Source organism: Bison bison, unplaced genomic scaffold (genome assembly GCF_000754665.1).
Source record: "Bison bison bison isolate TAMUID 2011002044 unplaced genomic scaffold, Bison_UMD1.0 scf7180017864492, whole genome shotgun sequence".
Taxonomy (NCBI): domain Eukaryota; kingdom Metazoa; phylum Chordata; class Mammalia; order Artiodactyla; family Bovidae; genus Bison; species Bison bison.
Window position 1 is genome coordinate 5,363,560 of NW_011495051.1, and position 11,632 is coordinate 5,375,191.

The following is an 11,632-nucleotide window of genomic DNA, read 5'->3' on the forward strand; positions in this document are numbered from 1 at the left end:
CTGAGGGCCTGAGTTTGATCCCTGGTTGGAGATCCTGCAAGCTGCATCGCACAGCCAAAATTGAATTGACACATACTTTTAAGTTTCATCCTCATTTTGTCCTTTGGGGGATTTCCTTTTTTTTTTTTTTTTTTTTAAGAGTTCAGCATTCTTCTCTCAGCATTTCTAGGGGTTTTTTGAAGTAGGAGATTTTTTTTTTTTGGTTATCTAATTCTTCATGTAAACAGAATCACTCCTGCCAATTCATGTCTCTTCCGGGTCCTTACTAGTCTGTGGTCCGCCATATTGGTGGAAATGAATTCCCTTCTCCTGCATCCTTTAGATTCTATGGTCCTTTGTATTTGTGGAAGTGGAGATTTCATTCAATCTATTCTAGAAGGATGCCTTGCTTACAGAGTCTATTTGACTTCTCGGCAACCCTGAGTTAAGGAAGATGATTCCTATTACACGGGGAAGAAATGAAGGCTTAGAACAGCAAAGTCTCCAGGGAAGGGATTCTGTTGGGTTCCAGTGGTTGCCCGTTCCCTCCAGTAGCCAAGTACCCTTCTTCCATGGTTGAGGTGCGGGGTTATAGCCTGGGACTGAGACGCAACAGGAAATGGGCCTGAATTCCCCGACTCAGGTCTCAGTGACATCTTGTTCTCTTTCCCTGCATGCAGGTATAATGTTGAAGTCAAGCATATTAAAATCATGACAGCAGAAGGACTGTACCGGATTACAGAAAAGAAAGCTTTCAGGGGACTTACGGTAAGGGTCAATCTACCCCTAACCCCAGTCTTTCAGAGTCTAAGTTGGACCCTCTCTGAGGCTCCACCTTAGGACCCCTTTTCCTCCATCCAGAATAACCACTCCAAGAGGCACTATGGAGCAACTGGCTTTAAACTTGTTTTTCTAATCACCAACAATGAGAATAATAATAATAACAACAGTAGCTGCAGTGATCATTTGCAAAGCACTTGTTGAGTGCCAGACATATTATCATCAGGACTGCAGGTCATTTGCTCAGCTCTGAGTTCCCATTTCACAGATGGGGAAAACTGAGGTTTAGTTCTCATCTGGTGTTATAGAATGTCAGAGTCTCTATTTTTGTCAGACATCAAGAGTTAGTTCTTCTTGCAAGGCAGACATAGAGATACAGACATAGAGAACCAGTGTATGGACACCAAGGTGGGAAAGGGGGAGTAGGATGGATTGGGAGATTGGGACTGGCGTATATACACTAGTATGTGTGAAACGGAAAACTGAGAGCCTGCTGTATAGCACAGGGGACTCTACTTAATGCTCTGCTGCTGCTGCTAAGTCGCTTCAGTCGTGTCCGACTCTGTGCGACCCCAGAGACGGCAGCCCACCAGGCTCCCCCGTCCCTGGGACTCTCCAGGCAAGAACACTGGAGTGGGTCGCCATTTCCTTCTCCAATGCAGGAAAGTGAAAAGTGAAAGTGAGGTCGCTCAGTCGTGTCTGTGCGACCCCATGGACTGCCGCCTACCAGGCTCCTCCATCCATGGGATTTTCCAGGCAAGAGTACTGGAGTCAGGTGCCATTGCCTTCTCTGACTTAATGCTCTGTGGGGACCTAAATGGGAAGGAAATCCAAGAAAGAGGGGATATATATACATGTACATAGAGCTGATTCACATTGCTGTATAGCAGAAATGAACACAACATTGTAAAGCAACTATACCCCAATTTAAAAAGATTTAGCTCTCCTTAACCTGTTTAATGACCATTTCATGGAGAATCCAGAGGCCTTTCAAGTGTTTTTGCTTCTATTTGTTGCCATGCAATTTTGGGCTATCTTTTAGACCTCTTAAGCCCATTGATAAGGCTCATGGATCCTGCCCATGGTCTGTGGATCCTTGAGGAGCTTGAATTCTCTGGAAAAAAAATCTAGAATTTTGCATATATCTGCATTTTTTTTTTTTGAGGCAGGTGTCTCAAATTTCATTTGAGCTTCAAACAGATCCTTTACTCCCCCAAAGGTTAGGGACTGTTCATTCATTCCACATATCTTTTCCTCCCCCAAACTTTTTATTCTGAAAACATTTCCTCCCCCCCGTTTTTTTTATTTCTGAAAAATTACTGAGATGTTACTGGAATAGTGTCATGAATATTTGTGGGCCTTTCACCTGGTTTTACTGATTGGTTGTTAATATTCTTCCTCTTTTGCTTTCTTTCTCTCCCTCTCTGCCTCTACACACACACACACACACATTTGTTTTGCACTATTGAGGAGTAATTCGCAGATATCAAGATCTTTCCTATAATTTAGAAAAATGGTACCAATGAACCTATTGCAGGGCGGAGATATAGAGAACAGACTTGTGGGCACAGTGTGGGGAGGAGAGGGCGGGACAAACCTAGAGAGCAGCGTGGAAATATACACGCTGCCATGTGTAACGCTATGCTAAGTTGCTTCAGTCGTGTCCAACTCTTTACGGCCCCATGGACTGTAGCCCGCCAGGCTCCTCTGTCCATGGGATTCCCCAGGCAAGAATACTGGAGTGGGTTGCCATGCCCTCTTCCAGAACCACGTGCAAAATAGATAACTCATAGGAAGTTGCTGTATAACGCAGAGAGATCACCCTGGTTCTCTGTGATGGCCTAGAGAGGTGGGAAGGGGTAGAAGATGGCAGGGAGATTCAAGTGGGAGGGGACATATGTACACTTAGAGCAGATTCACATTGTTGTATGGCAGAAACTAGCACAACATTGTAAGCAATTATCCTCCAATTAAAAATAAATTAAAAAAATTCTTCCTATAAGTACTTTAGCATGCATATCTGAAGAGCCAAGACAATTTTTTTCCCCCTCACCAGCGTATCATTATCACAGTCAGGGAGTTGAACGTTGATACAAAATTATTACCTAATACAGTGGGTTTTCCAAGCTCCCTGATGGCCCCAATTACGTTTATTATAGCCTTTTCATCCCCAGGATGTAATCAGGGGAATCACACGTTGCATTCATGTCCTTAGTGTCTCTCTTAATTTGCGAGAGCTCCCCAGTCTTTTATTTGTTTCTTTGGTCTTTCATGACATTGGCGTTTTTTTTGTCTGTTTGTTTTCCCAAGTGAGAGAATGTGTTAATCCAACAAAGATGAAATAAACAACCAGAGTTTTGAGTGTTTCTTCACACTTGTAATGAACTGGAAAAATATTTCAATTACATATAACAACCATACTCTGTTAAAAAAAAAAGGGCACTCCCATCACCTATGACGGTGTCACTTTTAAAAAGAATTAAATGTGTTTATTTTTAATTGAAGGATAATTGTTTTATAGTATTGTATTGGTTTCTGCCGAACATCGGGCTTCCCTGATAGCTCAGTTGATAAAGAATCTGCCTGCAATGCAGAAGGCCCTGGTTCAATCCCTGGCTTGGGAAGATCTGTTGGAGAAGGGATAGGCTACCCACTCCAGTATGCTTGGGCTTCCCTGGTGCCTCAGCTGGTAAAGAATCCACCTGCACTGTGGGGGACCTGGGTTCCATCCCTGGGTTGGGAAGATCCCCTGGAGAAGGGAAAGGCCACTCACTCCAGTATTCTGGTCTAGAGAATTCCACAGACTCTATAGTCCATGGGGTTGCAAAGAGTCGGACATGACTGAGCATCTTTCACTTTCACTGCCAAACATCAACATGAATTAGGACACTGGCATTTTTGAAGTCTAGAACTCCTAAACATATAAAATATTTTGTTTTGCAAAGTGTCCCTTAATTTTGACTTGCCTTTTCCCCCACTCTTAGGATGAGCTTGAACATTTGTGGGAGAAATAGTCATAAATGACACACATCTGACTCTTGAATTCAGATGAGTCTTATTATAGAGACTGGCCTTCCCTTGTGGCTCAACTGGTAAAGAATCCAGCTGCAATTTGGGAGACCTGGGTTTAATCGCTGGGTTGGGAAGATCACTGGGAGAAGGGAAAGGCTACCTACTCCAGTATTCCGGCCTGGAGAATTCCATGAACTGTACAGTCCATCGGGTTGCAAAAAGTCAGACACGACTGAGTGACTGTCACACGTTCACATAGAGACCACCTTTTGGCTACTACGCTTTATCTCTTGTCCTAGGACTGAATGCTGGATCTGTCCTTTTCTAGCCGTGTGACCCTGGATGAGCCTTCTCTGTGACTCAGTTTCTCCATCTATAAAATAGGGGACTCACCAATGTATTTACCTCCCATGATTATTAAGAAATTTTAAAAATATTTATTTTTTAAAACCAAAAAAAAAAAATGGGGGCTGGGTCTTCATTTCTGTGCCCGCTTTTCTCTACTTGCAGCAGGCGGGGGCTAGACTCTAGCTGAGGTGCGCAAGCTTCTCACTGTGGTGGCTTATCTTGCTGCAGAGCCTTAGAAGGCTTGTGGGCTTCAGTAGTGGTGGCGCATGGGCCCAGCACTTGCAGCTCCTGGACTCTAGAGCACAGGCTCAGGAGTTGTGGCGCAGGGCTTTAGTTGCTCCGTGGTTTATGGGATCCTCCTGGATCAGGGATTGAACCCATGTCTCCTGCACTGGCAGGCAGACTGTTTACCACTGAGCCACCAGATCAGACCAGATCAGTCGCTCAGTCGTGTCCGACTCTTTGCGACCCCATGAATCGCAGCACGCCAGGCCTCCCTGTCCATCACCAACTCCCAGAGTTCACTCAGACTCACGTCCATGGAGTCAGTGATGCCATCCAGCCATCTCATCCTCTGTCGTCCCCTTCTCCTCCTGCCCCCAATCCCTCCCAGCATCAGAGCCACCAGAGAAGCCCCTAAATATTTATTTTTAATCAGCAGACAATTTCTTTACAATGTTGTGTTGTTTCTGCCATACAATAATGTGAATCAGCCATAAATATACATATATCTCCTCCCCCTTGAGCCTCCCTTCCACCCCTCTAGGTTATTAAGAGATTTTGATGATGTGTGGTTGCACACTGACCCGCACACAGTAGTTGCTTCATAAACAACATTTATTATTATTACAATTATCTGTAAAAATAGAGCTCTTGACACCCAGAGGGTGGAGGGGGGGGTTTGGTTTTGGTGAACTGGTCGTCAAGCAAGTTGATTATTTGGTAAGTTTATCACGAAACAAACGATATTAGGAGAACTGTCTTGAGACAATGTGATTTCTTCCCCATAAAATGGTCCTGGCCTCTGGGAAGGGAGTTAGCTCCCTGTCAAGGGGAGCTTTCAAGGAGTCTGTTGCCAGGGAGCGCAGAAGAAGGGTCTGTTTCACACAAGGAATTGGACGTGGTTCCTTCCAGTTCTGGCTCCCTCCCTTGTGGGCTGGCCCTCTGGAAGAGCATCTGTCCTGTTCTCTTTCTAGGAGCTGGTGGAATTCTACCAACAGAACTCTCTGAAGGATTGCTTCAAGTCGCTGGACACCACCCTGCAGTTCCCCTTCAAGGAGCCTGAGAGGAGAGCCATCAACAAACCATCAGGTAGAAGGCCTCCAGATGGGGGCCTGTAGTGCCAGCTCCTTTCTGTAGTGCAGGGAACGCTGGGGGATGCTGAAGACATTGCTTCCAGTGGGCATGGAGAAGTCCTATCTGTGAAAGAGCCTGAACTCCTTCCCACTTCCAGTTTGTCCCTTTGCTCCTGAGAGATCTGCATATCCATTTGCTTGGATGAAAGGGGTTACTTTCATATTTGGGAAAATGAGGATACAAGAAACCAGAAGGGTGCTCATCTATATATTTTAAGCCTTTAATTTTGTATTAAATCAGGCATTAATCAGTATCGATAACCTTCTCCTGGGCTTCCCTGGTGGCTCAGATTGTAAAGAATCTGCCTGCAATTCAGGAGACCCGGGTTCCAACCCTGGGTTGGGAAGAGCCTCTGGAGAAGGGAATGGCTACCCACTCTAGTGTTCTTTTTGGGATAATCCCATGGATAGAGGAACCTGGCGGGCTACAGTCCATGGGGTCATAGAGAGTTGGACACGACTGAGTGACTAAAACAGCAATAAACTTTCTCCCACAGAAAGGCAAGATCTTTAGCATTCTCTTACTTCTGTTTTCCTTTGTATAGCTTACTAACCTGGTTTGTTGAAATTTTCTGGAGTGTTGGCTATGATTTTCTGTGAGTGAAAACAATCATGCCTTACATTTTAGGAATTCTTTCTTCACCATTGCATTTCAATTTGCAAAGTTGTTATCAAGCATTGTTTAAACTGTCTACATTTCTTATTTTCCATGTTTTCCTTTATTTTTAAAATTCCTTATTCTAATTCAAATTTTATTTTGCTGGAGTGCATTCTGGAGTATGTTTAGTGGAAAAGTCACATGGGTGGTGGAGTTTCTGAACTCTTACCTGTCCAAAAAAATTTTAAGATGGATTTAAAAATTAATTATTGTTCAAATGTTTGCCTATAAAATAACAGTTCCCCACTGGAAAAAGCTGTATTTTTGAGAAAGCGACACCAGCACAACATCGGGACTCTAAGACGAAAATTGTCCTTATTCTCATCACCCAATCAGATGTTTCTGTCTGCACATTTCTTCCTGGAAAATATATTCAGTCAGCTTATCTGCAGAAATACTACAAACTAATTTTCTACAATATCACTTAATATTGTACTTTGAGAAGTTTTCCTGTGTCCCTTTCCCCCTTGCTTATCTTTCTCTCTCTTTTTCTTTTCTTGTTTCTAAAAAAAAAAAAAATTCTGTTTGTTTATTTATTTGGCTGTGCTGGGTCTTAGTTCGGCACCCGGGATCTTCCCTCTTCATTGTGACATCCAGGATCTTTTTAGTTGTGACATGGGGGACCTTGAGGTGTGGCGTGTGGACACTTAATTGTGACATGTGGGACCCAGTTCCCTGCCCAAGGATTGAACCTGGGCCCCCTGCATTGGGAGCACAGAATCTTAGCCACTGGGTCACCAAAGGAAGCCCCTCTCCTTCTCTTTTTTAACTCTTAGACCTCCTTCATATAATTAATATTATCTGGAATGAAAATTTCCACATCTTTCTTCTGTTTCTCTTACTATGAATATATGTGTGTGTTTGTTAGTTGCTCAGTCACGTCCAACTCTTTGTGACCCCATGGACTCTAGCTCACCAGGCTCCTCTGTCCGTGGAATTTTCCAGGCAAGAATACTGGAGTGCCTCACCATTTCCTCCTCCAGGGGATCTTCCCGACCAAGGGTCTCCTGCATCGCAAACAGTTCTTTACCATCTGAGCCACCAGGAAAGCATGAATAGATACAAAACATTTTAAAGATCATATATGGTATTATCCTCTAAATTTGTACCCTGGTTGGGCTGGAAGAATGATCTGGGAAGACAGCTGTCTTCCCTCAGAACACAGGGCGCCTAACACTCAGTGGAAAGAAGCATTGAGGGGTCCTTTATCCCAGCACATTCTCCTGAGAGCATTGTCCTCTGCAGGTGGTGGGTGGGTGGGAGGGCTCTGCTCCGGGCTGTTTCCCATGTCTGCTCTCTCCGTACAGCCGGGAGCATCAAGATCTTTGGCACTGCTAAAGCCCGCTATGACTTCTGCGCCCGGGACCGGTCAGAGCTGTCCCTCAAAGAGGGCGACATCGTCAAGATCCTTAACAGAAGGGGCAGCAGGGCTGGTGGCGAGGGGAGATCTATGGCCGGGTGAGTCGGGGCGGGGCTCTGCCGTTACAGTGGGGCTGTCCTGGATGGTGGACTGGGGAGGGTGGGCAGGGGGCGTCCCTGGTTGGAAAGGAGGAAGGGACAGAGGTTTCATGTATGCACCTTGCATTTATTTATTGAGCACCTACTATGTGCCATTCTGCTGGGTGCCGAGGAGGCACAGAGGAGCACAGTACCATCGCTGTCCCACGAAACTCATAATTTAGTGGGAAATGTGGAACTGTGAACATGCCCTCGTGAGAGTGAATGGTCAAGATTGAGATGGGGAATTGTAAGGCACCTTGGGAGCCCCCGGGGAACCTCTGACTCACCCCGGATGAGGTCAAGACACCTTCTGAGAGGCAAGCTGATCACTGAGGGATGAGTAAAGTTAGCCAGGTAAAAAGGTCACAGTTGGGGGGGAGGGGGACCAGTGTGGGAAGCTATTGCAAACAAACCATCATGTGCAAAGGCCCTGGGGTGAGAGAGTGAATGGCATGTTTGGGGGAACCTGAAGGGAGGAGTTTGTCTGTCTTCTTCACGTCAGTGTCTCCGGTGCCTGGAACAGTGGCTGTCATGTAGCTGCTCAATATTTATTGAATGCATGAAGAAGCAGACCAACTACTTTTGCCTTCTGTGTTCTTTGCCTGAATTTGGACTTTCAGGAGGCAACTCAAATTTTCTCAGAAAACTTTGCTTCTCTTTGCTTCTTATTTTTGTCTCACAAAGGCGGAGAAAGTCTTCTTTATTTTATCGGCTGATGAATTTCTAGTCTCCAGCATATTGCCTTGCTTGTATCGGTTTCTCAAAAAATACTTGTTGAATGAAGATAAGGACAGCAGTTAGGAGCTTAAATTCTACCAGAGGGAAACATGAAAAGTGACCTCTGAAAAACTGCTTAGGAGAATTGTTTTAGGAGCCATAGAGGGTAAATGTATTGTGCGATGGAGGACAAATGGGGTGTGAGGGAGCCTTCTGGGGTGTTTAGGAAGGTCTGGGCTATAAAGAATTCATCCACCCATCCACCCATCCATTGTTCTATCCATCCATCCACCCACCCACCCATCCATCCTTCATTTTGTCCTTCCATACATTGTTCACCCATCCATCCATCATTCCATCCATCCATCCATTCATCCATCCACTCATCATTTAATCATTCATCCATTATTACATCCACCCATCCCTTGTTCATCTATCCATTCATTCCATCCATCCATCCATCTTTCCATCATCCATCCCTTGTTCATCCATCCATCCATCATCCATCCATCTATCTTTTCAACAAATATTTATTAAGGATTTACTGTGTTCCAGGAACTATTCTAGGTTTTTGGAACTCAGTGATGAATCAGACAGACAAAAATCCCTGCCCTGTTGTAGGGAAGGGAGGGGGAACAGAGAACAAGTCCGTAAATAAGTAACATATATAATCAATTAGATGGTGAAAAGTGTTATGGAAAAGTAGTAAGTGGGGGTGGAGAGTGTCGGGGTGGGTGAGGTTTGCAGTGCTTAAATTGGATGGTTAGAAGTCCTTATGGATAAGGTGACGCATGAGTAAAGGACAGGAGGAGGTGCAGGTGGTCAGCTGAGGGTGTATCCGGGGAGCCACGTTCTGGGGTAGAAGGTGTGGCAGGTGCAAAGGCCCTGAGGTAGAGGAAACCTGGCCGGTGTGTCAAGGAACAGCGGGAGAATGCACAGAGAGGCTGCCCTGACTCCTTCCCTGTCTCTTTCCAGATTGGCTGGTTCCCCTCCAACTATGTGGAAGAGGACTATTCTGAGTACTGCTGAGCCTTGGCACATTGGCAGAGAGAAAAGAGATTCTAGGCTCCAAGCCCAGGATGAACAGGCAGTAGGGCCAGGAGCTGAGACAGATCCTGGTAGGCTGAGAGTCCACGGACTGTGGAGGGCTAGCCTCCAGCTGGCAGAGCTCTAGGGATGATGCCCTGCCATGGTTAATTTATAACACATGCATTTCCTCCTGGGTCCCCTTGAGAAGGTGGGGCTCCAGGCAACTACTTCCAATAAAATGATAAATGGATGGACTGTGTCAGACCTGCAAGGGGAATGGTGGGAGAGGGAGTTGGGACAGACACAAGCCCCCTCACTGATTCCTGCTTTCCAGCTCTCTTACCTTTCTCTGTCACTTAAGATAAGACCTCGAAGACTTAGAGAATGAACTTATGGTTGCCGGTGGTGTGGGGTGGTGGGGGGAGGATGGGAGGAAGGGATAGTTAGGGAGTTTGGGATGGATATGTACACACTGCTATATTTAAAATGGATAACAACAGGGCCCTGCTGTGTATAGTACATGGAACTCCAGTGCTCAAGGTTATGTGGCAGCCTGGATGGGAGGGGAGTTTGGGGGAGAATGGACATGTGTATGTATATGGCTGGGTCCCTTCACTATTCACTCGAAACTATCACAATATTGTTTGTTAATTCAGTTCAGTTCAGTTCAGTTCAGTCGCTCAGTCGTGTCCGACTCTTTGCCACACCATGAATCGCAGCACGCCAGGCCTCCTTGTCCATCACAAACTCCTTTGTTAATTGGCTATACCCAAATAGAAAATAAAAAAGTTTAGAATATCAAAACAAATAAGGCCTGAAATACAGAAATGGGACTCCTATGTGGCAGGAAAGAATTTTACACTCACGGATTGTTGTTGTTCAGTTACTAAGTCACGTCTGATTCTTTGCAGCCCTGTGGTCTGCAGTACGCCAGGCTCCCCTGTCCTTCACTATCTCATGGAATTTGCTCAAATTCATATCCATTGAGTCGGTGATGCTACTGAACCAACTCATGCTCTGTTTCCCCTTCTTCTCCTGCCCTCAATCTTTACAGCATCAGGGGCTTTTCCAATGAGTCAGATCTTCGTTAGAAAAGGCCAAAGTGTTGGAGCTTCAGCTTCAGTATCAGTCATTCCAATGAATATTCAGGGTTGATTTCCTTTAGGACTGACTGGTTTGATCTCCTTGCTGCCCAGAGTCCAAGACTCTTGCTCAAGAATCTTCTCAAGCACCACAATTTGAAAGCAAAAATTCCTTGACGCTCAGCCTTCTTTATGGTCCAACTCTCACATCTGTACATGACTACTGGAAAAACCGTAGCTTTGACTATATGGACCTTTGTCGGCAAAGGTTGCTTTACAATGTTATGTTAATTTCTACTGTACAGCAAAGTGAATCAGCTATGTGTATCCATATATCCCCTCTTTTTCGGATTTCCTTCCCATTTAGGTCGCCACAGAGCATCGTGGTGTTCCGGGTGCTGTACAGTAGGTTCTCGTTAGTTACCTATTTTATACACAGAATTGATAGTGTGTATGTGAGTCCTAATCTCCCAGCTCATCCCACCCTCCCTCCTTTCCCCCTTGGTGTCCATTCGTTTCTTCTCTGCATCTGTGACTTTGTTTCTGTTTTGTGAGTATGATCATCTCTACCATTTTTCTGGATCCTGCACACATGTGTTAATATATAATATTTGTTTTTCTCTGTCTGACTTCACTCTGTATGACAGGCTCCAGGTCCATCCATGCCAAAAATATGGGACACTTGACAAATTTGCTGTTATCCCTGCACAGGGGCTGTTCCAATTTTAATATTTGTGCTGCTGAAGTGAGCACCAGAATCTTTCCTTGGGCTTTTGAAAGCCCGGAAGTCACATCTTCGGTAGATTTCCTGAAGGAATAACTCTTAGGAGAAAAAAATCTGTCACCTTGGGCTGAGTATTGCTACTCTAGCAAATGATTTCTCATCTCAACATTGCATAATTCTTTCATGCACTGGCCTCAACTCTGCTGAAGAAGCTTCTGGAAGTAGAAGGCACTGCAGCCTTGGGATGTGCCAGGCTTGTGGCAGGAGTAACAGAGAAATGACTGGACCACTCGGCGGTTTCCTCATATTTCTTCTTGGGAATGAAAAGAAGACATCTCATTAGCCAGAGCAACATCAGTTGGCAAAGGTTTCCTCCTCAACCAGGGAGAAGCAGTGAATACACGGGATAAAATCAGAACCTGCCAGAAAGCCCTTTCTATCATTCATT

The 11,632-nt window shown here is 45.1% G+C and overlaps 1 protein-coding gene across 1 annotated transcript in view; it reads left to right on the forward strand.

Moving 5' to 3' along the window:
- Nucleotides 1–9,628, forward strand: part of VAV1 (vav 1 guanine nucleotide exchange factor) — a 63,604-nt gene extending 53,976 nt beyond the window's left edge. Inside the window, 5 exon segments of the mRNA XM_010828243.1 lie at nucleotides 660–747; nucleotides 5,316–5,430; nucleotides 7,440–7,544; nucleotides 7,547–7,590; nucleotides 9,325–9,628. Of these exon segments, the coding sequence (XP_010826545.1) occupies nucleotides 660–747; nucleotides 5,316–5,430; nucleotides 7,440–7,544; nucleotides 7,547–7,590; nucleotides 9,325–9,378 (406 nt within the window). The 3' untranslated portion in view covers nucleotides 9,379–9,628.
- The last annotated feature ends 2,004 nt before the right edge of the window (nucleotides 9,629–11,632 follow it).